Source organism: Parus major, chromosome 19 (assembly GCF_001522545.3).
Source record: "Parus major isolate Abel chromosome 19, Parus_major1.1, whole genome shotgun sequence".
Lineage (NCBI taxonomy): Eukaryota > Metazoa > Chordata > Aves > Passeriformes > Paridae > Parus > Parus major.
In genome coordinates this window covers 7,727,004-7,753,078 of record NC_031787.1, presented here as the reverse complement: position 1 = coordinate 7,753,078, position 26,075 = coordinate 7,727,004, and the positions used below count along the sequence as shown (strand labels likewise).

At 43.1% G+C, this 26,075-nt stretch overlaps 1 protein-coding gene across 13 annotated transcripts in view; it reads left to right on the top strand.

The window, feature by feature from the left end:
• BCAS3 (BCAS3 microtubule associated cell migration factor) overlaps positions 1 to 26,075 on the top strand; it is a 300,061-nt gene that overhangs the window by 113,910 nt on the left and 160,076 nt on the right. For 12 of the 13 annotated variants that reach the window (XM_033518900.1, XM_015646438.3, XM_019008603.2 and 9 more), the window contains 3 exons: positions 8,129 to 8,229; positions 11,259 to 11,455; positions 12,839 to 12,936. In XM_033518900.1, the coding sequence (XP_033374791.1) occupies positions 8,129 to 8,229; positions 11,259 to 11,455; positions 12,839 to 12,936 (396 nt within the window). Of the gene's footprint in view, positions 1 to 8,128; positions 8,230 to 11,258; positions 11,456 to 12,838; positions 12,937 to 15,108; positions 17,230 to 26,075 lie in introns of those variants that run through there. The other variant, XM_033518902.1, reaches the window with a different exon arrangement.

The window sequence follows — 26,075 nt, the reverse complement described above, 5'->3', positions numbered from 1 at the left end:
TGACTTTTGGCTGTTACAACAGATTTTCATTTCTGAACCAACTGTTGCACATATCTTGTGTTTCACTGAAAATGGCTTTCATTACAAGTCCAATTTAGTAACTGTCCATTGTCTTCAAAGGGAGGGGGTGAGCCTTTCCCTGCTGTTTGTTTGGGTTAAATGATAACACCATTTATACAGATAATCTCTGTAGCTCTGACATCATGTTTGCACTTCCTGCTCCCTCTAATGAAAGCTGTTCATCCTGGGCAAGACTTCTGTCTCCAAGCAGCATCGTGGTTCTTTTTTTCATTCATTCCTTTCATACATTCCATTGACAGAAATAAAAATGACATCCCCAGAGCTAGTGAGTAGTGTGGAAAGTCTGAGGGTAAGGTGGAGAGTGTATTAAATAACTGTGGATACGTGCTGTGAGCACAGACAGTGTGAAAACCGAGCTGTGATGCCTGGAATGACAGCCAAGGAGTGCCACAGGAGGAATCTGGACATTGTGGTCCTCCAGCCCTCCTCAGAGCACAGCAGAGCGTGGTGCTGGTCTGGTCAGAGCTGAATGAACTGGGGCTGATAATCCCATTTAGTGCTGTACCTCTTCCCTTCTCCTTGCATTCTTTTGAGGGTGCATCTTTAACAATGGATTTGGGGTGGAGGAACGCAGGTGATGGTACATCCCTTTCCATAGATGTAACTATAGAATGTTCTGTAGCATTTCTGGGGAGGCCAGAGCTGCTCTTGCTCTGGGCATGTTCAATGTCTGTCACAACGAGCTGGGTTTCAAACAGTAAAACTGATCAAAAGCAGAGTCTGTGCAGTAACAACAATTACTGTGTGTGGTTACGAGGTGTTCAAAGCCTTTCTGCTCTGGCTCTGTGGCAGGGCCACGCTCAAGCAGGAGCTTGGGGCAGTTTCAGCTGCTCTGTTCCTGCATCTCTGCTGGGCTTTACTGGTTCTGCACTTGGCCAGTTGAACATAGCCCATTTCTAGAGTCCATCCCATCCAAACCCAGCTCTGACCTTGCCCTGAAGTTGGGGAGTTTCACCTGAGCTCACCTCAGCTGCCGTGGAGAGGAGCTGGAACAAACCATGGGATATGGGTGAACATTTCCACCTGTCTCATGTTCCTGTGCTGGTTGTGTGAGTGGTGCCCAACCTCCTGCCCTTCAGCTGTACCTGGTGCCACAGGTGAGGTGTCACAGGTGAGGGCCTTGCCACAAAATTGTGTCAGTTGAGTGTTCCAGGCTTAAAACTGCAAAATCAGAGTGCCAGAGAATCCATTTTCTAGATTCCCACTTTGCTGTTTTATTCTTTCCTCCTGATGTTGCCTAAAGTCTGTGAATCATTTTCATTAAGTTTTAATTTATTATAACCATATAATGAAAGAATGCAAAATACTTCTTAAAAGAACTTCCTGGGACTCTTTATCAGTGGTCTCGAAGGAGTTGTACAGATGTCCTGTAAAAATCCATATCCTTGGTGAAAAATTTATAATTCCTTGAAATTTTGAAGAGGGAAATAAGTTTTAGATTTTCCTATGCAGGAAAATGAGTTTTAGAATTTCAGAGATTTAATTTTCAAGTGTTTATTTTAACTCAGGTATTCTCTCTATACATTGCATGGAAATACAGGTATCTGTATGAGCATGTAAGTGATACTGGTAAAATACATCCTAGAAGAATTTTTATGATTTAGAATTTGGAATTTTTTACTGCATTTAAAACTGTTGCAGATCTTAAATATATATGTTATAAGTGCATATATATATTTATATCTATTTTTTATGACTAAATATGACTATAGGTTACAACAGGTTACAATATTCCTGGAGAAAACTGATTACAAGCAGGCATTTCTCACACAGAATGTGTTTGGGTTTTCCTGGGAAGAGTCACAAATGGTGAAAATGGAATTTTCAAGTTTGCTTCTTGCACTTGGAGGCATGACAGATTGCAGGTTAATCTGCCTCCCCTTCCCCTTCCAGAAAAGGTGTTTCTAATGAAATTGAGTACATGGTATTTTTTTTTAAGAAAAACTGTTTCCCTAAAACTGTAGCCTGCACCTTCTGCTCCCTGCGAGAAGCAGGACTGAGAGTTAAAGGAAGAAATTGAATTTCTGGCTGAGCACTGAGTGGTTGGGGTAAATAGGAGCGGGGCAGATGCATCATGGTGTGAGCAGTGGAGTAACTCGAAATATTTGTGAAAAAACAGAGATAAAGATGAACTCTGTAAGGTGCTTTGGCTGCTGGGAATGTGCCTGTTGAGGTTGTGATGCAGGGACACACCTGGGCCTGTGCACGGCTTCGCCAGCTCAGGCACAATTCACCCGCCCTGCTCTGCGCTTTATAAACCAGCCGCTGGAAACAGCGCTGGCACAGCAACTCAAACACTTTCAGATGTGTACAAACAACAATAATGAACAAGGGCACATGCTGAAATGGTTCTTTCCTCCCCCTGCATGGTCATCTGGAAGTCCTTAGAGCGGGGTCCGTGAGCACGCAGGGGTCAGTTTTCAAAGCGGCGTGCGGGGATTTCGCCGCGCGCCTCCCATTGCCGTTAATGGGAGTCAAACGGGTAAATCCCCACGCACCGCTTTGAAAATTTACTACTAAGCCTCTTGACTTCTCACTACATACTTTGATTGTAACAGTAATCCATGGTTAACATAATTTTCCCGACAATAATGTCAAACATACTTTTGAAGTCAGTGAATTATAGAAATAGTTACCTCTTCCATAATTCTTTAAAGATGGCCATCAGATGGATTTCACCGTGGCTTCGTGCAGTTGGAATTATTCTTGAACTCAGAAAAGAATATATTTATTCTGTTGTGGTGCCGAACTGATTGTCTGCTCACAGTCTGAGTGTTGAGCAGCTTTAAGGTGCTCCATCCTGTGAATAGTATCAGGTTCTAGCTCTGCACAGATTTAAAAGTGCATCGTTCTTGACTGGCCTCCTAAGAGAACTTTGGAGATGGAAGATGAAATTAAGTACAGGGAATGTATTCCAGTTTTTCCTTGGGGAAAAAATCCAGGCTGCAGACTGTCAGACCAGTGTGAGAAAGGAGCAAAGTCAGAAAAAAAAAAAATCTAAGAAGAATTCATCTCCTAATTACAGACCTACCTATGTCTTTAATAAAGTGCTGATACAGAGAGTGGATGGTCCATAAAGTACCTAATAAACTGTGGACACTACACAAATAATGAATGGATGCAGCTCTAATCAATTTGTGGTGTGAAATAGCTGTCAGTCTGGCTAAACTCCTGCTTTATAGCCCTTTTTTAGCTTAATTTTATTATATTTATGCATTTGAGAATCTCAGAAAGTCCTAACAGAAAAAAAAGTGGGCAGGGAGTAGTTTTGGGTAAAGGAGGATATTTTAATTTGCATGCCATGCTCCTGTAGGAGTTTACAAGCTGAAAACTGCATTAAAACCAGAACTTTGCTCAGTATCGTGCAGCCACAGGAAAAATTACATCGAGCATATCTCCAGCCTACAAATGGTTTATTGTTAACATGGCTGGGAGTGTTCTGCCAAAATGAAATCCTGGCCTTTGCTTTGTTGTCACACTTGAGCAGAGGTAGAGCCAGAGGCACAGAGCACCCACAAACCCACAAAACATGTGCTGGATGTGAAGTACACAGCTGTGAGACACCAAAACCGAGCCCTGACAGAGCTGAGATCACATCAATAACAGGGGAGAAAGGTGAGTGAGGTGAATTTGGAGTGGCTCCATGGTGACCTGAACCAGAACCATCACACTGGAATAAATGCATGAAGGAAATAATTCAAATTGTGGAGCTGAACTCCAGCACAAGGACCCCTGAAGTTTGTTGACAATCAGGTCTCTACACCAGATCTCTACACCACCTAGATGTAACTCAGGAACCAGAGAAAAAGCATCAAAATCAGGTGTTAGGGAGGGGTTTTTATGAAAACAAGGAATAAATCATTTTTATCCTGTGTACCTCTTCACCAGGGACATCACTGGAGACTGAAGGGGTTAGTTGAGAGTACATTGTCCTGTTCCTACTGCATTTTAGAAGCTGATTTGACATTATAAATGTTAATTATATTAAATTATAATTATGGAGATGGAAAAGGCAAGCTCTCTGGGTGTTTGCAGGCATGTGCAGGGAAGGCAGCACCAAACAAACAGGCTTTGTGGTGCTCAAATGCTTTTGTTTGCCCTTAATTTGGACAAACATCCAGCCCTTAGAGAAGAGCACATTGGGAATTTCATTTGTAACTCTCAATTAAATTGAATTGTGCAAAGCTTATTTCTATAAATGAGAAAATTAAAACCTTTTGGTTCAAGAAGTACACAGAACTAAGTAAAACTAATGATTTATTGTTCCCAAATTAAAGCCATAAGTGCACACACTACAATTGAACTGTAGTGGTTCTTTGTTCCAACACTTTTATGCTGCTGAAAGATGACAATTTATAATCTTTGAAGGAAGATTTGTCGTAGCTTTAGGTATTTATTGTATAATTAGCCCATCCATGAGCAAACCCACTGTGTATTAATTCCAATATTCCTCCAATGTGTATTTATCTAGGTCTTGCTCACGTGGCAGGAGCATCTATGCAAATTATTTGAGATTAATACAAATTGTTTGTTTTCTTTCCTTGTCAGTAAATATCATGGAGAAGTTTCTAAACAGTTAGGGTTTTTTTCATACTTATTAATGGAACAGTGTGAATCAGGTCCTGGAATTCCAGAGAAATATCAGCTCTGCTGTATTTCAGCCTTTGCCTTGGCTTGTGTTGACACTTGTGTCTCCACAGTCCCTTCTGTGCAGTTTTCCTGGCACTAACAATTATCACACAAATAATTTCATTTGCAATGTGGTTTTTTTCCAGATACAATCTTCCTTCAATATAATGGTAACATCAATCCTGTCAGTGCAGACAAGGGAGGCTGTCAACTTTGCCCTTGAAGGAGGACAGAGGGTAAAGGTGCCATTATTACTTTTGAACAGCTCCAAGATCCTTCTTGCCCCTTGCCAAATACTGATGGCAAAACTCTGATTTTTGCTATAGATATCAGTCCAGTTTATCAGAAGTATCCTTGAATGCTTATTTTTGGATTGACTTGCCTTAAGCAGACTGTTGAAAGTCATGTCCTGTCATATTGCACAGACAGAAGTTGTATGCTTTAATTCTCACCTTAGATTTTTAATAAGCACTTATTTTTTTGTACTTTTTCACTTCGTGTTTGTGTATTTCTAGATGAAACAAACTCAGTTGCAGCCTGATATTTGATGTGTTTGTTCCAGATGTTTGTGTGAGAACAGAAAAAGTTAAAAGTTAGCATAGCTCAGACACAATTGATTATTGATTGAATTGATTATTTTAGGAAGGTACAAACCACCTGCAATTGCAGTAAAAAATCTCTCTGTGCAGCCAAGGCCTTCTTGCTCCTGCTCTGTGTCTGCTCCATTTGTGACTTTTCCCAATGAAAAGTTGCAGGAGAACCAGTAAAAAACACTTACTGAAAAGCTTTGCAAGAATTGGACTTTTATTATTTGTTATCCTGCATGGTTGGGAAATTCTTCAGAAATTTTAAATACTCTGTGTTGCAGCATCAGAATAACCTCACTGATGGGTGAGAGTCTGTTGTCATTTCCAGTGTGAATTCAGATTTTCAAAGAATTAAGCTGGAAGATAAAAGATTACTCCTGGGCCCAGATTCCTGGAAATGTCCTCCCAGGGTTAAATTAATCTGATCTTGGAACTTGATACCGATGTGAGAGGTGTGTGTGACCCAGAAATGGAGAAAAAGGGGGATTTGTGTTTTTACACCGTGCTTGTTCCTACAACTTCAAGGGCATTCTTACCTTGGAAAAATGTGCCCATATGTGCATGTGCAGCAAGCAGCACAGCAATGGCAGATCTCCAGCAAGGATGACGTGTGTGGTAAGGTCACTTCTCCCAGCACACTGCACGTTCCCACTGGGAATGGTGGGAGTAGGGCCAGTGGTGAGCTGGGATCCCCCATCCCAGCCAGCCCCTCGGATCTGCTTTTGTGGTAGGTGTGCCACAGAAATGCTGCTTTATTAAACAGCCAAATAAATGACTGAGGGCTGACCTCAGCTGAGGCTTTATCACTGCTGCCCTGCTGGTGAACTCTCAGGCAGAGCTTTTCCATGGAATTCAGCATTTCATCACTCCTGGCTGGAAAGAGTTAATGCTGTGCTGGGAAGTTGTGCAGAAGCACAAGACCTGTGACTCCTCAGGGAAAGGTTTCCAGTGTAGCACCAAAACGAATCATTTGTTCAGCTTTTTTAGTTGTTTTTTCAAATTTTTTCTCACTGTAAAGCCATCTTGAATCTCCTGTAAAATGTAAAAGTATTCCCCAAGGGAGAAATACAGCGACCAAGCAGGGGGGATGCTGCTCCCTGGGCTGTGTTTTTGCAGCTTCCCTAATCTTGACAGCTCTGGTAGCTGCCTCTGGGATAGAAAGAACAAAAAAAATTCAGATCAGTCCATAAAGTTCCTGTTGGTTTGAAAGCAAAACCATCTGCTGGAGCCATGAAGTTTGTTAGGGAGTTCAATAACAGGAAAGCCTGCAGTTGATCAGCTGTGCTCTCCAAAACAGGCAGGAGGATTCAGAGCAGTGAGCCAGGAGATGTGGGGAGCCTGGCAACAGCAAAATGGGTCAAAATAATGGTTTCTTTGGTTTCATGTATAAACTTTGAGGAAGTGAAGTGGGTGCTGTGATTTCATATTCAGATTGTACTGTGGATCCTCAGGAAGGTGTGTGTGTTCTTTAACAGGACTTTGTACTAGACAGACATTCTCAGTTATTGAATTAAGTCTGTCATGGATGTAAGGAAGCAGATGGAGGTGGTTTCTGTATTGTCTGAAAACTGATGGAGACACAGAGCTGAAATTACACCTGGGGCTGTCAAGGTGTGGGTGTGCCCTGGCACAGACTGGGGATTGCAGGGAAAGTGGCAGATCATGGCATCACAGGATGGTTTGGGTTGGGAGAGACCTTAAAGATCTTTTATTCCAGCCCTGCCATGGGCAGGGACACCTCTCACTATCCCAGGTTGCTCCAAACCCCATCCAGCCTGGCCTTGGACACTTCCAGGGGTGGGACAGCCACATCTTCTCTGGGCACCCTGTGCCAGGGGCTCCCCACCCTCACAGGGAGAAATTTCTTCCAAATATATCCCATGGGAAAATCTTGGTGCTTTATTATAGAAGCACAGAATCATTAAGGTTGGAAAAGACTTCCAAAACCATCAAGTCCAACCCATGCCCACTAAACCATACCATGAGGTGCCATCTCTGCTCGTTGTTTGAACCCTTCCAGGTGACTCTGTCACCTCCCTGGGCAGCCTCTTCCATTGCTTGACCATTCTTTATCAATGAAGAAATTGTTCCTAATATCCAACCTAAGCATCCTTTGTAAGAATATGTCCTAATTTTTCTGGCATTTGGAATAATTCTGGAGTAAGTTGGGCCCTGAGCTGGATTTGGGACGTTGCAGGCTTGAGAATATGGACACTCTGTGTTCCAGAGGTGTGAGAAATGACTCAGTAGCTTCAGGTACTGACACACACAGCACAGGATGGAAATCCCTTTATTCCATAAAGTGTATGGATTTATGCAAAGCTATTTACTTTACAGAGGCGCCATTCTGTATTTATGGCTACCATTGTGTCTGCTTTGCCATTAAAACTCCAATTATTGGGGCTTTACTACATGGCTGTAAAAGTTTGTTGTGGTTGGAAGCTTGACACATAAAAGTCAACCCTGCAATAATATAGTTTTAAAAAACTTTTAAAAACTTTGAGTGATTATAAAATGTGGGAACATAAAAATACTTTGGTATTTTAAGAACTTCAGGTTAAAAGAGGAAGAGCCAGTGGGCTACCCTGGTGGCTGTATGGATACATCCAAGTCAAAAAGCAGGAATATTTTCATCCTTTTAATCAATGAAATATTTGATATCAGTATTTGATTATTGATATTTGATTTCTTTCTGTGCTTCCAGAAAATTTGTTGTCACAGATTTAGGAACACATACATTGTCGTGCCATTGACTTATTAAAAAAGCTTTTTTCTTTTAAATGAAGCATTTAACAATAAATCTGATTTGTGTTTTGTGGGTTTTTTTCCAGTGGTGCCACCAGGGAGCCCTGGGCCCATCACCCGGCACGAGTCCTACGACAGCTTGGCCTCCGACCACAGCGGGCAGGAGGATGAGGAGTGGCTGTCACAGGTATGCTCTGGGGGGCTTCCAGGTCAGGAAAACAGCAGTGGGAGCCACTGGAAGGAAAACTCACAACTTTCCTCCAAGTGGGAAATAAACTTCCAACAGCCAGGGTGTTGCTGTGTGTAAAACTGACTCCACTCCTCAGTGTGGGAATGGATCTGATGGTCCCAAACCAGATAAAGCCCCAACCTTCCTGACACAATCACATCCCTGGGAAGCTCAGGATGAAGTGGGAAGTTTCAGCTGGCAACAGCCAAGTGACCTGCCTGCCTTTTTCTCTTGGCATGGTCCTTTTTGGACAGGGATGAAGGAAGCTGGCAGAATGATGGTGCCTTTTGTGTGCTGACCTGGGACTCCCTGCATTTGACCATAAAAGTGGGGCAGTAGCTGGTTTACTTCCCTCCTTCCCTGGTTATCATTTCCTACTGAGAATTCCTGTGACTTATGGCCAGAAATAAATACTGTATTGCTTTAGAATTATCATGCTTGGTGGAGGATTTTTATATGAGGTGAAATCTTTGCCTTGTTATCCAATCTTGCTTTGTCTCAGTCAATGAAGCTTCTCTGTAGGAACTCAGTAAATACTTGACCATTTGGCTCAGAACAGAACCTCAGTGTAAGAATGTAGGTCATGAATAATACACTGAGAATTAGTTCCTGTTAGAAATGAAAGGTTAGAGTTAAATAAATAAATTAAATTTACAAATGCTCTGGATTTGCCAAAGCAATTACAAGGTACCTGATCCATGGAATTCACCCTGACAAATTAGGTGGGTTTCCTCTGGTTTAAGAACAATGTTGTTGTGGGAGTGATGCATTAAATGTGTTGCTGGGGTGTATGGCATAAATATGAAATATTTATGGATGGGATTTGCTTCTCCCACTGGTGAATAAATCATACACAGCCTTTTCCTGAAATGAGAGGTTAGGTTTCCACATGGACCTGTCCAGGAGGAGCATTCACTGGGGAATCCAGTCATGTGAATTCATTTACCTGTCTGAGGTTTCAGATGTGGCTGCACATTGAGGTGTCTCATTTGTTTGTACTGTGTCTGATTTCTCAGAGCACAAAGATGATGAAACTTCTCAATCAAGGAGTCAACAGGAATTGTATCTGAGCTCATTGGGAGCAGATTTCACCTGTAGTTTTCCACCTCTCCAGGACTGTTTGGAAGTATTTCCTTATTGTACTGTTGAAACATCAGAAAAATTGAGATTATGCTAAACTTACATTATGTCTGTTTGTTTATTACTAGTTCTTGGAAGATATAAGATGTCAACAGAACTTAGACTGCTCAAACTTCACCACATCCATCCCTCTAGAAGAGTAAATATATTTATAAAGGGGAAAAAAAATCCCAAGTGATGTCACAGAACACAGATAATTCCGAGAATGCTCCTGGAATGTTTAATTCCTGCTGAGAGCAGAAGTGATGAGAGCCCTTGGAGCGCGGCGACGCTGGCGCTCCCCGAGCAAGCCACTTCAGATTAAGCCTAAAGTGCAAGGATGTTTTTCAAAATTAAAGTGTTGTTATCAACAGTAACAGCAAGCAGTGAAAAAACACCGCCCTTCACTTCAACTTTTCAATTAGAACAGTGGGTAATGTGTGCTGTCAGTGGGAAGTAGATACAATATGTTTGTCCTGCACACAACAGGGGAGTGAATAGGAACATCTGGCCATAGCCTCAGTAAAATTGCAGAGGCATCTGTTTACCTCTCGGCTCTGTGACACTGATGGTTTCAAGCTTAAAATACACAGATTACTTTATCTGTGGCCTAATTTACGCTGCTACATAAAAGCTACTTGCCTCAGAAGCGGCTGCAGCCAAGCTGAGTTAGGCTGAGCTAAATGCAAAGATGGAAATAGAGCTGCATAGGCTGTGGTTGTTGTCTGACATTAGCAGAGAACTGGCATCATCCAGGGTTTCAAGCTGCTTCCTAAAGAAGGAGAATCTCTACTAGTATACATCTATACAAAAATCTGTTTTAATGAATTCCCTCACTAACTTAAATTTCTGCTGTGAAGCTGATTGTTGTTTCAGCAGAAATTGATAGGAACTTCATAGTCTATTTTCTGTTTTAAAAGTATGAGTTCTCCAGAGCTTAATATTTTCATTTTGTCTTTCCTTTTTCTGATCTTTAAAAACACTTTTTGATTTTTAGTCTTGTATTGCATGATCTTTACAGCCTTAATGATTCTATTCTCTTGATTACAGAAGTTGTATGCTTTGTTTACCCCTTTATTTACAGTTTTCCTGATCACAAACATCCTACTTCTGTTGAGTTGTCAGAATTTTGGTTCAGTGGATGTGTTTGTGTGGACCCTGTGTGTGGCACATCTATGGTTGTGTGCTGAGCGTGACCTGGGCTCATCCCAGCACTCTTCCCATCGCTCTGGGTTATGGATCTTGTACTTCCCACAAGATGCTCCGTGCCAGCCTCTCCTCACACGTGCCAACAGGAATTAGGAGCTGTGATTTGCAATCCAGCTCTCACTGTATCCAAGGGAAGCAGTTTAAGCTGTGAACTTTCACAAAGCTGGGAGGAGTTCATCCCTCACTTCCCTCGCCCCGCTCGGGATGGGGGATATCTGGGGGATGTGGGCTCTTGGGTTCCTCTCTCTGCTCCATGCAGATTCAGGCAGAAATGTGTTCCCTGTTGGTCACAGCATTTGAGTTTTGGGGTGTATTCCATCATGGCAAGGGGAGGAAAGAACAGGATCAGGTGAAGTGGTGGCCAGGATGAAGCGCTGATCTTCAGAACAATTTAAGGACTGGAGTCCAGTGTCCTGAGGATGGTGGTTCACGAGCTTTCCAGTCTCTGCAATGGGCTCTTGGCTTTGGCTGAAGCATCCATTCTCTGGCAGAGACATCCCCAATTTCCCCTTGTTAAACATTCCTCCAAACACTCTGGCTCAGAACACCCTTTTCACTGGAGAGCAGCAGGATTCCAGGAGCCCAGCGTACTGAAGGAACCATTCATTACATGAAGCTGCAGCTCTGTGTTAATCATTGCCCATATCCCCTTCCCACAGGTGGAAATCGTGACTCACACTGGGCCTCATCGACGCCTGTGGATGGGCCCTCAGTTCCAGTTCAAAACCATCCACCCCTCAGGCCAAACCACCGTCATCTCCTCCAGCTCCTCCGTGCTGCAGTCGCACGGGCCCAGCGACACCCCGCAGCCTCTCCTGGACTTTGACACAGATGATCTCGATCTCAACAGCCTCAGGTGAAAATAAAACCGATTTCCCAGCTGACTCACATTTGTTGTGTGCAGAATTTGCCTCCTGTCACGTGTGTAGGACATGTCATGGTTTTTATCAGGCTTGTCCAGAGCGGAGTCTTGGAAGAGCGCGTGGCTCACCAATGACAAAAATCTGTCCAGGCCAAGCAACTCAGATTCCTTTTGCTGCCCCTTCTTGGGCACATGACAGGGAAAGGTAGCACAAAGTCTGGTGGCCTTGCTCAGTGTCCTCTTTCCTTTCACACTTTCTGTATTGCTTAATAAATTCGTTCTCTCAGATGTGAGTGGTTTCATGCCATGAATTTAGACAGTGGTCAGCGTGTTGGAACAGTAAGTGAACTCCTGAAATGCTTATTTCCTCCCTTGTTTTATTTATTTCCCCACTCATTTTTTTCCTTCCTTGTTATTCTTTTCCATATATTTAATTCAACTGGTTTTTGGAGATGAACTGATTTGGAATTGGGGGCAGGGGGTGTGCTTAGGGAAGGGAAGGAAGAGCAAAGGTAACTGGGTTTACATTTACTGGTGATTTGTAGAAGAGATTTATGCTCCAAGTGTTTGTGTCCTGCCCAGTAACTCCAGATTTAAAAACTTTCCATGCTCCTGACTCTGCATGTGATTTGAAGTCCAAAGTTCTGTGGTAGGGACTTGGATTGTTTGGGACTGTGTCTGAAACTCTCGGAAGTAAAGCAAGAGAGAAGAATGATATGATTAATCCCATCAAAATGGGCAGATTGTCCTTGGACTGGAAATGCATGGGTTTGAAATGTGTGATTTCTCCTTGTGTGTAATTACTGCCATGAGTAAGGATATGGCTGCCAAATTTATTTTTTAATATATATATGCATTCATGTGCAGAAAGAAAGCAGAAATAAAAAGAAATAATACAGATCTGTGTCACAAAAGGAATCAACAATTACAAATGGATCTTTAAAATGTTGCTGTTGAGGAGAGCAGTGGAGGCTTTTTAGCCAGGTTTGGGTAGGGTGAGCTTTTTCCTCTGAGGCTTCCTGAGAGCTCCCATCTGAGCCATCCTTTGGGAATACCCACTTTGTCCCAGTCTCTGGGTGCAATCTCAGCTGCACCAAGAGAGGGAAAACAGAAGTTTCCAACAGCTTTTAAGCCATTTCACAATTAAATTGCTGCTTGTCCCAGGTGATTCTGGTGGGATTGGGCCCTGCTGAGCGTGGCAAGGTGCTGACTGTGAATTGTCGACCCAGGGAGGAGGTGGAGTCACCCTCCCTGGATGTGTTTAAAAACAGACTGGACAAGTTTAGCTGATGAGGAGGTGTCAGGTCGTAGGTTGGACTTGATGATCTTCAAGTTCTTTGCCAGCCTGGTTGACTGTGTGAATTGTGTGGTTGCCAGGATCCAGCCGGTGCGCTCGGAGCCCGTCAGCATGCCGGGGTCCCCGCGGCCCGCGGCCGACCGGCGCGGCGTCTCCACGGTCATCGACGCTACTTCAGGTAAGAACATCCTCACTTTCTGTTTCATATTCATCCATCTGCTCTTTTGTTTTGGCTGGTAACACGTGTACTAATCGTTGGCATCAAGGTTGTCCTGACTTTCTGCACCACAGGGTAAGTGCTGTCTCATACAAATACTCAGTCCTGCCATGATGATGATTTTTTCCCCCCCTTGCCCCTCTTTCCCCTCAAATGTGAAGTCACAGCATTGTGGTAAGATCTGGACACACTATTTATGTAAAGTTTAACATGAGCTATAGAATGCTAAAAACTGCCTAAACTAAAAAGCAGAACATTTACAAATACTAACACTGAAATGCTTTTATTAATGAATGCCTGAAGCATAGAATATTACAGTTCCATGTCATTTATAAAGTAGCTTTCATTGAAATGTAATCATAAATGTAATAGATTTCTGTGAACAGTCAGGACAACAGGAGAGTTTATCTAATGTTTGTGTAATAGGCACATTTTCACTGCTCTGCTCTGAAAAGAGTGTGTAGATTTAATACCACAGTGGTTGTGTTAATATCAACAGAGTAATAGATGTACTATAAAGTTCTCTTTTCCTCTCAGTGCTGGGGAATAGCCTGTCTAAAGAAACAAGGGCAGCAGCAGAGCTTTATGTTCCAGTGCAGCTGTACAGCATCTGAGGGGTCCACACAGCAGGATTTTGTCAAATAAAATCTCTCACAAGTAGAATTATTAAACACACAGCATTAGTCAAACAGTCAAGTCGGAGAGGATTTTAATCTTTAGCGATTTGAAAATCCCTGGAGGCTCCTGATTGGATTGAGGTTAAACTGTAAAAAGAGACTGTAACACATACAGAAAGGGGTTTCTGAAGGTTGGTTTAAAGAGAGTTAAAATAAAAGCTCCTGTTTCAGACTCTGTTTGCTGTTTGATATAAATGCTGAGTCCAAGATACTTCATTGTTTGCCAAATGAATTTATTTGGGTATTACAGGATATTTCATATATGTGTTTATAACAGAGTTCAATAGTAACCACATTTACTTTGGATATTGAGAATTGTCCTTATAAATTCCATTTTCAAATATTTAAAAGTTGTTAAATTAATTCCTGTTGGGCTTAGACAAACATCTGGTGCTGGTTACTGAAAGGGAATTTTGTTTGTTTTACTACATGGCAAAGTAATTTTGAAAATAATTGTTCAATACAGAAGAAAATATTAATGGATCAGTTATGATTTTTTTTCTCTAGTTCATCTATGCTTATTGCTCCTAAAAGATTCCAAGTTGGAATCACAGGAGTGCTTCAGGCTGTGTATGTGACACTTGAGATTCAGAGTGATTAATGGCAGAGCTGTGTCTCACTATCAGCTGATCCAGAGAGAGATATCAGCATTAGCAGGGTGGGGATTTCTCCCTCCTGTGTAGGACCAGTGCCTTCACCTGTAATTCTGAAATGTGACCATTCTATAACTGTAGCACTTCCTAAAGCTGTGTTACTCCATCTACAACAGAAACAATGAGCACACATGACTGTGCCTCTTGAGTTGCTCAGCCTCAAAAGTTGCTGAACAACTTTTCCTGAGGTGTGGATGGGGCTTTAATATGAACTGACTCATGTGACTGTGATGAAGCCTCATTTGTAATGCCTTTAACGTGTGTGTCCATGTTAAAATTGCCAAAATCCATTGTATACATTGTTAGGACACTGAAGATATATTTACTGTACAGCAGTGACTCAGTTTGGTTATAACACCTCATAAGTTTCATGTAAACAATACATGGGTTTTGTTAGGGACATGCTGATGGCAGTATTTTATTTATTTCACCCAGAAAGGTTGGGTTGGAATTGATTTTTGATTCAGGGATTTTAGCATCTCTTTGCAGGTTTTGTATTGCCTGATCCTCATTCTTTCCCATGCAGAACTTAGGTGTTCAAATTCTAAATTGTGTGATGGTTTAAGGGTGTGAATTGTTGCAGAGTAAAGGAGACACAAGGAAAATATATACACTGTTTTTTGAGATTTTAAACTAGTCTTGTACCAGCAATGGCCCAGCAATGGAAAGAAGAGTATTTTATGCTTATTTTTGTCCCTTCCCACCTCTGAGATGTGCAGCAAACTCCATTAATCTCAGCTGTGGATGGGGAAGGGTTTGATTGTAATACCACTCATGTACAGCACTGGGTTTTTGTGTTCCAGTCCACCACTTCAAGTATTCTCATTTCCTGCTCTTCCCACGGCATGCCCTACACGGCTGATGTTCTTTATGGAAAAGACATTTTTAGGTTTGAAGGATTTTTAAGTAGGTCATAAATTTTTTCCTGCCTGAGCTGAACCAGGAAGTGATTGTTCAGCTGTGCCCCTGCACTGGAGCCTGTTGCACTTTATGAAGATGCTTATCTGGAGGTTTGATTGCCTGTTGCTTGGAGATGCAACCCGTGTGGCGCCTCTGCTTATCTGACTCATCACTTCTCCTTCCTATCAAAAGACTCCAAGTACATGTTTATCATCTCCCATTATCCTTCTGCCATCCTCAATAGCTTCCTCCCTTCTCTCCCATTGGTGTTGCATTTAATAAGCAGTTTGTGTGCTTTTTTTAAGCGTGGATTTCCTCATGTGTCTGTAAAACTGGGGTGTGCTAAGGACAATCTCATAAGATCACTTGCAAAAGTCTTCATTTAAAAAGTGCAGAACTGTAATGCTGTTATCAATAGTGAAAATTTGCAATGGCATTCTCAAGGTGGGTGGCTGAATCTGTAAAGATTACTTGGATATATTTTAAAAATGCATATTACAATATGGTTCTCTCAACTCAAAATTCTCCTAAGACACTCTTCTCTGGTTTATTTTTTCAAGAAAAGTTTGCTAAAGTTCAGTCACCTAAAGCTACTGGACATTTGTCCCTCAATGCACATATTTTAGTCATATGCATCAAAGAGAGAATATACCCTCAAGGATTAAATGCACTGTAATTCCAGATGCTATTCCAGACTGGCAGTTGGAAATGTTAAAGGGGGACAGCAGTGAGTTTAAATCTTTGTAAAGCAGGAAGGAATTATTATTGGTGATAATGCAGCAGCAGAACCACTGCACAGGTTCACTGTGTGCAGCAAGCAGAGGCTGTTTGTCCCTCCTCCCCAAAGGTGTGCTCAGACTGTGGCTTGGCTTTGACACAGGTGGGTTAAATCTTAGTAAGCCAGGTTCTATTTATGGGCCCAGAAATGAAAGACAAACCTTAGAGAGTCCAGGCACCTCTCTGAATTTTCATCCTATAACCTGTGGAGAATGACATACATCATATGTGTTCCACAGCTGAAAACCCAAACCTGGTACAACTCTCTGAACAATGAATGATGCAGAAATTAGGGGTGTAGGCAGGTTAGGATATCTGCACAGTCAACTCTGAGCTTTCAGAGCTAGAAAAGCTGTAGGGAAAGGATTTTGCAGCAGTTGTTGGTCAGTGAGTTTGCTCAGAGTGCTGCACTGAGTGCACCCGAGTGTTTCCCTTCAGCTGCAGCCCAGGTGTGCTCAGTGACTCAGGTGTGTGCTCAGCGACTCAGTCTTGCTCATTGAAGAGAAGTGGCTGCATCTCTGAGTCTGTCTATGGAAACCTTGTTTATTCCCTCACACAAAGAGGTTTTGGACACTTACCCATCAGCCAAGTAATGAGTTGGTTGCGTTGCTAGTGGAGGATGAGAACATTGGCAGAGGAATTGTCTGATCTCTTTTTATGCATCAACCTCTTCCATTCCTGCTGGGAGGAGATCACAGAATAGAATCATAAATCTGTTTCTTTCTTGCCTAGAATAAATGCAGAAATTGAGTGGGAAGGATTTCAGTGAATGGCATTATTTAACGAATAAAATTAATTTGTAGAAGAAAAAGATCCTGAGGATTCTTTTCCTCATTAATTGTTTGTGGGGTGGGGGGAACCTTAATGTTCTCAACTGAAACCTGGTGAGTGCTGTGCTGCAGGGACATACACACATAATTTTTTAATGAAGATTGTTTATTACTGTTGTATAAAACTCTGACAATACTAAGCTCTCTTCTGGTTACTTCAATCAATGCCCACTTAAAATCAGCTTGTAATTTAGTACTTCCTTTTCTTTTGTGTGTGACTGGCTGGTCATGGACAGAGAGCTCTGCCTGCAGAGGGTTTGATGAACAGAAGAATTGACTGGGGCTTTGTGGGGGATGGAGTTGTCATTTTATTGTTCATCACCACACCTGTGAGGCAGCGACCACGGGACAGATTTTTACTGTCCAGCAATGCTCTCACCTGCAATTTAATAAACACTTCTGCTGTCACACCTTAAACCATCTGAGTTCCTTTCTGTTGTAAGGCACGATCAAATATTTATTCCCAAAAGCTGTACACCACAAAGTGCTGCCTCGGAGCAGGCAGATCAGTTATTCAGGTAGTAAAGATGTGTGAATGCAGCTGGCAGATGAAGTCACCAACATTGTGAATTCCCAGGCTGTCCCTGCTGCCACAGGCAATAAATGCCAGGCTGAGCTCCCATTCCAGGAGCTCTGGTGTCTGCTGGAGCTGCCCTGCTTGAGTGGAGCCAGCCGGGGCTGCAGGGAGGTGAAATCAATCCGGGCTGCAGTCTTTGACCTGAACCTGTAATTACCTGCATGGGATAAAGGTGGTTTGTTGTGGCAGATAGAGATTGCACTCAGGGCTGCAGAGGATAATGCTGAGCTTTGAAGGCAAGGAAAGGGTTTGGCCCCTGGGCTGTTCTTCACAGCAATTGAGAGGTTTTAATAATGGGCAGAGAACAAGCTGCTCTTTGGGGGCATCACCTGTTCAGTAACACAAAAACACCGACCCAGCACTGCTTGGTTTGTAGTTATTTGTCTTGTCAGCCTATGCTGAAGTTACTGGAATAACTTCTGTGCTGATCCTGTTAATATATCTGTTTAAAATGCTTATTATGTTACCTATTTGCATAACATTTTATGCATTATTCCCTGACTAGTGACAGCATGTGGAATACCTCAGGTATCTGTTTCCTCACATGTGCTCTGCTCCCTCCATCCAGCTCATCTGCCTGGCAAAGTGTGTGTCTGTGCATGAGCTGCATAATGCAAAATTCTGCTACTTAGAATGTTTTCAACTTGATTTATTTCATCTAATTTGAGAAAATGTTATCTGATGATTTTTGAACAGAGCCTTAAGACAGAACTGACTCCAACAGGCTCCAAGATGCCAATGCAGTGTACATGATTGCATCTAGAAGCAGCTATGCCCTATAGTCTGGGGAGATGTGAGGAGAAATTGAAATGACCTGACACTACTGACTGGGCACTTGCTGCTGGATCATTGCCTGGACTGGGAAAAGACTCAGCTGCAGGGATACATGGAGTAGCATTAATGTCTTGAAACACTGGTGGGTGTTTTCTGGAGGCAGGAGAAGTACACTGGAGAGGACAGGCATGGCAGCAGGGAGTGAAAGACAGCAGAATCATTAGATACTGATTTAATTTTCCACCCTGTGATGATTGTGGGTGGTTTAGTCAGTTCTGAGGTGGCAGCTCACTCCCCACAGCACAATGTGGTGATGTGGGGTAGCTTTACCCTGCAAGGGACAGAAGAGACTCCTCAGCCCAGTTTGCCTCTGGTACAGTTGAGCAGTCTGACAGTGAGCGAAGCAATTCATCTCTTCTAAGATGGTTGTGTTTGAAACCAAGACTTCATCAGCTTTAAAAACTGATGCTGCATGCTTCTGATTTACTGATGCAAGTGAAAATCAAAAAGCAGCAATTTCTAGACCCTGCTGTGTTGGGTGGAACTTGACTTTAAGCAGTTGAGGTTCCTGGAGGTGCTGCTCTCCTTGTTCACTTCCCCCGTGTGAGATTTTTGGCCCAGCAGTTCTCTGAGAGCTGAACTGTGACCTCCCCAGCATTGTAATCAAATCCAGGGGAATGGGGTTTTTCTTCACACAGGAAGATAAGTTGCAGTGGGGCCCCCAGGGGCCCCGATAATGGTCACTGGCACAGTGCTGCTGCTCCCAGACAGTTGTTCTCGTGTCACACAACCTGCCTGACGCGTGTCCAGGGCTCCATTAGTGCAGCCTCTGCAGCGTCTCACTGCTCAAGTGTGAGCTACTAACTTCCAGCTGGGGAAGCCACCTTCAGTTCATATCAGCTGAAAAACTGCACTGGGCTAGAGAATGGTGCAAGCACAGAAATGCCTTCGGTTTGTTTAGGGGGGAAAAAATAATCTTATTATCCTGGGTATTCTGTGCGAGTTAACAAAAACTCATTCTTAATACGAGATTCTTATGTGCCTCTTAATTATCCTTCATTAACAGTTGTTAATGCTGTGTGTAGGTAGCTTTAAAGCTCTGAATAAGTGGGAAGTGTTGATTCTAATCATATCTGACACCACAATCTTCTGTGGAACAACACATGAGCTGAGATTCCCGATGGGCTCCTGTAGGATACAATATTTATTATAGCTGGAGATCTAAGAGCTCCCAGCTACTGTTAAACTTACAAGAGATCCAGAAACCTCAGTGTCTGTACTTGTGTTTTGAGAGATTGCACAGAAATAACACACCACTGGTATTTGCAGGGAGCGTGTGCATTGACATTTCTGCTCTTTTCCTACGCTGCTTAAAGGAAGCATTTTGCAAATCTTTATATTTTTATAAGCTTGTAACATATTCTAAGCTCATCTATTAATCTAGACTGCTTGAAATGGCCTTAAAATGGATGTGCAAGTTAAAAGAAGAGTATTTGAATTTTGGAGTCAGTATTTTTCCAGGCAAAGCTTTATTTGTAACCAGTTTATAATAGAGACATTTTTATTTAGTGATTTCACTAAATTAGGCTTTATCTTTTAAAGTATTTGCTCACCATTTCCCATATTTGCTTTGAGAACATCTACATATGCCTCATTATTTCTTGTTGCCACTTTGGCCTGCAGTCTCTGTTAGATGTTAAGGGTTTCAGCCATCAGGATTCTGGTTCTGATCCTCTTGAGGTCCCCCCCTCTTTTCAGGAGTGTTCCAGAACCTCAGCCCTTGTCCTCAGGGCTCTGCAGACCCTTCCTTTTGTCTTTCAGCTTCCTTCTGCTGTAATATTTAATGTAATATCAGCATAAGCACTTATTTTCACCACTGTTAATCCAAAAGGAACAGGTTTTAGCAATTGTCCATTAGAGTGTGATAAGGATGAGTGAGCAGAAGTGTGGATTTGGGGATATGACACATAAAACAGAGCTATTTGGCATGATATATTAGCCAAGCATTTCATCTACTCTAAGGTGGAGTTTAATACCTTGAGGGTGTTGCAATCACAGCCTCCTCACCCTGGCTACTCGCTGGAGTAAAGATGTTCTCTGCTGGGAATAAATATTTATACTAAGTTGAAATACAGCCTGTTGGTGCTTACTTGTGTATATATTTTATTGCCTCGGTGACGTAAGGGGTAAAGAAACAGATGGAAAATATTTTGTTTTCCTTAATTATCCACCACTGTGGGATACCCATTGGCTTGGAGCTGTGGCTCCTCTCCTGCCTTGGACTCCATCCCTGGCATCACCCCAGCCAGATTTTAATAGTTCTTTATCTGCTGCTTGCATTGCTTTTAACTTTCACTTTCTATTCCAGGCCAGGCTGAATTGGGTGCTGGTTGCTGCTGCAGCTCCATTTGGAGCAGCCAAAGCTGTGCCAGCAAGTGGCTGCTGCAGGGAGCAGGGAGTGGGGGCACGGGGTGAGAGGAGCCCCTGATTGTCACCATCCTCCTCCTCAGCTGCCCTGGTGTGCAAGGAGAGTCCTGGAGGTTCCAGCCTCCAGCTGCAGAGCTTTTATTCCTGCTTGGAACAGCCCACCTGGGACTCTTCTCCTTCCAGAAGAAATTCCCAAAAATTCAAAAAAAAAATGGCTGAAAACATTCCAAACTGCTAGAAAAAAATGGCCTGAATATCATAAAAAAAACCTTAAAAACCCCGAAAAAAATCCTGAAAAAATCCCCAAAAATTCTGAAAAATTCCCGGAGTTTCCCAGTGTGCCAGATTCCCATTTTTCCAGGTGTTTGGGCTGAAGGGAGAGGAGGTGTGGGTACAAGGAATGTGGAGTCTCTGAGGGAGCACATGAGACCAAGCACTCCCTGTGCTTGCTGGTGCTGTCCCCTGGTGCAGGTGGGAACGAGCAGGACACAGGCAGCAAAAGACAGAAAACAGGTTTGGGTTATTGGCATCTTTATCCTGGGATTCCTCCAGGTGAGAGGTGGTCCCTGAGCCCTGGTGCCCTGAGGCTCTGCTCCGTGCAGGCCTGGAAAATGGAGCCAGGGAAAAGCAAAAGGTGCTGATATGAACAACATATGGGTTTTTCTGGAGTTTGGCCACAGATTTAAGGCCTCAGAGTGGATTCCTGGGGCCTTCGTATCCTATCCCAAAACCAACACAAAAGCCTTTCCAGATACATTTTATAAGCTCTGCAATTGTAATAGTCCTATCAAAAATCCCATGTCCCCAGGTCAGGTGGGGTGCAGACCGTGCTCTCCTGAAATCCCAGGCTTGCCAAGCCTTTCTTCCCTGACATTTCCCTCCAGCAGCAGCGGGCAGCCATTTGTGCCTCGTGTGGAGGCCGCGGGGCTCTGGCACAGCTGCTGTCCCTGGAGCTCACATCTGCTGCGGGAGCGGGGCTCGCCCGCCTGGCCCTGCGTCCCAGCTGCCTCCCCACAGCCCACCTGGACTGAGGGATAACTCCTGCATTTGTGAGGCTTTGGCACAGCTTTGGAGGAGTGGGAGTTTTAGTAGCTGCTCCTGCCATCCCCTTTGCGCTGCGTTTCCTCGGCTCCCCGTCGCGGTGCTGTTGGTGGGAGAAGCATTGGTAGCACCTTGAGCTTTGGGACACTGCAGAGAATCCTGGCTGTACCACTCCAGGAAACTGCTGCCTACTTCATTTTGCCTGATGCAAAAAAGCAGGAGAAGCCATTGTTGCAGTAGAAGTCTTGCTAGCTCCTTGCAGTCCCCATTAATTGGGATTTTCACCTCTATTATTTACAGCAGGAATGCTGAGCAAACTGCTCTATGCTCTACTTTTTGCCCATCGCTTAAAATATATTTTAAAAGTAAGGATAACTTAACTTGTGACTGAACATCAGATGTTGTAAATGGCTGTAGATCATCTGCAAAGTTTTTGTGTTGCTGGTGGATTTTTAACAAGCATAAAGTTGCTATGAAAGAATTTGGAGAAGCAAAAAGTGCTCTTGTAGTCTTTTGGTTTTGGTGTTTGTATTTAAGTTGTAAAAAAAAAACCCAAATAAAGCAAACCAACACCCAGTATACAGTGAAATGCTTACAGGGAGCTACATTTTAGCACTGAAGTTAGATTAAAAATTCACTGTATCATAAGTGAACCATTTCCCCCTTGATTTGTGTCCAAAATATGAGGAAAAATCTTGCAGCTGCATTATGCATTTTACAAAAGAACATATGCATGCATTTAAATCATTTACATTTCATCTTTGCTTTCTCTTATTTTTAACCCATATTATGGTGATTGACAGCATGTTTGGAGAACTGAGGTTGAAAGCAAAGTTTAAACTTTGATGCCCAGTAAGCCAAACTGCCAGCAGTGCTTCACTATTTCATGATTTTATTTCAAAGTTTGGCTCATGCTTTTTTTCTTTCTCTCCAATGAAACGTGATTGAAACTTCGTGAATCTGGCTGACAAAAATAAAAGTTAAATTATACTGCAGTTGGTTTGTGCTGGTCCTGCAGCTCCTGCAGAGGAAGATCATCCATCCTTATGGAAGCAGGTTCTTGGGTGGATGCACAGCTCAAAAATGTTCTGGGCCAGGGTTCAGTGACATTATTAATTAGTGATCATTAGGTGGTATCAGATATTCCCCATGATGGGGGTGAGGAGGGGAAGGTAGAGGGGCACCAGCTGTGTGTGATGTGACCATTTCTGCCTGCTCTCTGTTAAACTGATCCACTTCTGCAGCAGGAGTTGAAAAAGAGTTTGGACTGGGGTGTGATGTTTTGTTCAGTGCCATCAGCAGGCAGCACTCCCCCAGTGCTGTGCGTGAACAAATAAAATCCAGCTTTATTGGCCTAGTTATGGCCTTTTAATAACCCTTGAGTGAGGGATTGTGCAAGGCGTGAAGTGCGAACGCCCGCTCCGGGTCACGGCTCGTGACGGGGCACACGGAGCTGGCACGGGGGTGGCAGGTGGGGGCTGCCCCCTTTTCCAGGGGGATGTGGGGCTGGGCTGTGCAGAGCAGCAGCACCATGCACAGCTACCAAATGGTGCTGGGGAGTGGGGTTTGTCACCTCCCCACAGCCCACAGAGCTGCCCTGGTGTGACACTGCCCCACAGGACGGGGTGCCAGCACCCACACCCGCCCTGCCAGGAGCCAGCTATACAGCCTGGGCTGTGTCACACTGCCAGGCTGGCCCAGGGTACCAGGGCTTGGGTCCATCGCTGCCTCTGAGCCCTGGGGCTGCCAGGGATGGTTTGACACACACAGAGCCACAGGGTGTGCGTGTAAATGGGATATTTGCACTCATCTCTTAGTGCAGTGCTCAAAATACAGAGGGACTTTCATCCCTAACAGCTTGCAGAAATTTTTCTTAATTGTCTTCACCTTCCACAAGAGTTAAACTTCCAGTTCTTAATTTATTTTGCTGGTAAAGATTGACTTATAATCAAGGATATCACGTGGAGGACCTGTAAGTTATTTGTATATCCATCCTTGCATGTTTAAAACCAAGTCAAGAAACTAATGAGGTTACAAAAATATTGCTGATCCTGAAGCAAATACAGTTGGAGAACATATGCTTTGGTTTTACATTTCTGCCTCTAAAAGGTGACATGTCCCGTGTTTGTCATTTAATTTAACATTCTATATATTTTTAAACGGCTGTATGATTTGAAATCTCCAGATGCCAGGCTTTGTGCTAAATGAGGTTGACAGTTCAGTGATGTGGAAGGCCATTATCTCACCTTTGTGCTTCTAAACTGTAGCCACTTGCCTTTGCCTGCTCATAATGCATTTGCTGCCTTACAGCCCAGGAATTTTTAACACCTATTGAAAGCTTTAATTAGCTATGCCACACTGATGAGCACTTTAAGTGAAAAGCAAGAATTGATGCTGCTCTTCAGAGTTGGTATTTCTCCCATTTCTGGGCACAAGGAGTACCTAGAGAAATAAAACCCCCATATTCCTCAGCACACTTGAGCTGTGGAGCCCTGACTGTGCCCTGGCCACCAGCACAAGTGACAATGCCACATCAGAGCTTCTGTCCATGTCCCATCCCTGTTTGTGCCTGGGACACGAGGCCATGTCCTGATAACCATCTCTAAATGGCTCCATCCCTGCCAGCTGGTGCTGTCTGTAAACCAACAAACCAAAATTCAGGCTTTTGCATCCTGTTACTGCTGTCCTGAGTCAGCAGGTCTCACACAGAATCATTTTTCTCTAGCCTTGGAGAATGGATAACCATTACTTGGCCTGCTGAAGTTCAGTAATACAAAAATAAATGTGTCACTTGGATCTTAAAAGCTAGAAACTCTCCCTCTTGTCTGATTGGGCCTCCAGTGCCTTTGATCACCATTTTCCCCTCTTTCTCAGCAAACTTCTTGATTTTCCCTGTTTTCCTGGGCCCTTGTGACAGTGTTCTGCTGCAGATCACAGCTGTGCTCAGGCACCATAAGGTTTGTATGATTAGTCAGCATTTGGTTTCCATATATAGCAAAAGTACGTCTGGAGAAAATATTCATATACATACTTCCAGGCAATAGGATCAAAGCCCTCTCTAGGTTCTCAATTTTAATTTATCTCTTCTTGCTTGCTGTAGAAGGAACATCAAATGGAATCTGTGTTTGTGGGAGGGAAGGAAACCCTTTGCTGGGTAGATTTGGGAGCAGCATTCATCCCAAAGTTTCAAATCCTGCCCTTTCTTCCTCCATAGCATTGCCAAGCTCTGAATTTTGGGCTTTGTGCCTATGTTTCTACCCAGGTGTGCCTTCTTTCTTTGAATCCTGGGACCTCTCCCATTTTTGTTTCATTTTTCCTCAGATTTTCCTCTTGTCTCCAGTCACAGCTGCTGAGCACATCTTCCACCTTTGTCATTGTGTTTTCTGTAGTTCTTGATCCCTGTGCTGGCTCCTTTTCTGCTGTAACACATGCACAGTTCACACCCCTGCTTCCAAGGAATTTCCTGCCTCATTTTTGGAGTTTTTTGGTAAATTTCCCCAACCTCTCTTCCTGTTCCTACTATGTCAGTGTTTTCCTGGAGAAGTGGCTGTCCCATCCCTGGAAGTGTCCAAGCTGCAGGGCTTGGAGCAATCTGGGATAGTGGAAGATGTTCCTGCCCATGGCAGGGGGTGGGAATTGATGATCTTTAAGGTCCCTTCCCACCCAAACCATCCCATGGTTCAATTTACTCCTCCTCAAGAAGCAAAGATCTGGAAAGTAAGATGTGAACCTTTCCCAGATCTCCACTCCTGCTTCTGATGTCAGCTCCCAAAGCTGTGAGCCCCACCAGGAATGTGAGAACTAACAGCACACAGAGCTGGGTCTGTGTCAGGAGTTAGTGGCAGGTGGATGTTGTGCTATTAGAAATTGTGTCAGCTTCATTAGATCCCTTTTTCTGTATCTTTCATGAGATTCTCACAGCGACAATTTGTAAGCCTGGATGTTTTTTGCAGTGTGGGCACTGCTGGAGACAGCCAGAGGTGACTGTCATTAGTGAGGAAGCAGAATTCTTTAATTAAACAGATCCTGTAACATTGTCATACAAGGAAGTTTTCTGCATTTTTAGTAAGTGAAGTAAGCCAAGACATTAGAGACCTTTTTACATCATATTTTCAGAAAGGACTTTTTTTTTTCTTCTTTTTTTTCCTCCTTTTTTAACTCCTTTTATTCCCTCTTTTTTTTTCCTCCTTTTTTTTTCTCCTTTTTTTTCTCCTTTTTTTCCCCTCCTTTTTTCCCTCCTTTTCTTTCCTCCTTTTTTTCTTTTTTTTTTCCTCCTTTTTTTCCCTCCTTTTATTTCCTACTTTTTTTTTCCTCCTCTTTTTTCTTCTCTTTTCCCCTCTTTTTCTTTCCTCCTTTTATTTCCTCTTTTTTTTCCTCCTTTTTTTTCCTCCTTTTTTTTCCTCCTTTTTTTCCCTCCTTTTTATTCCTCCTTTTTATTCCTCCT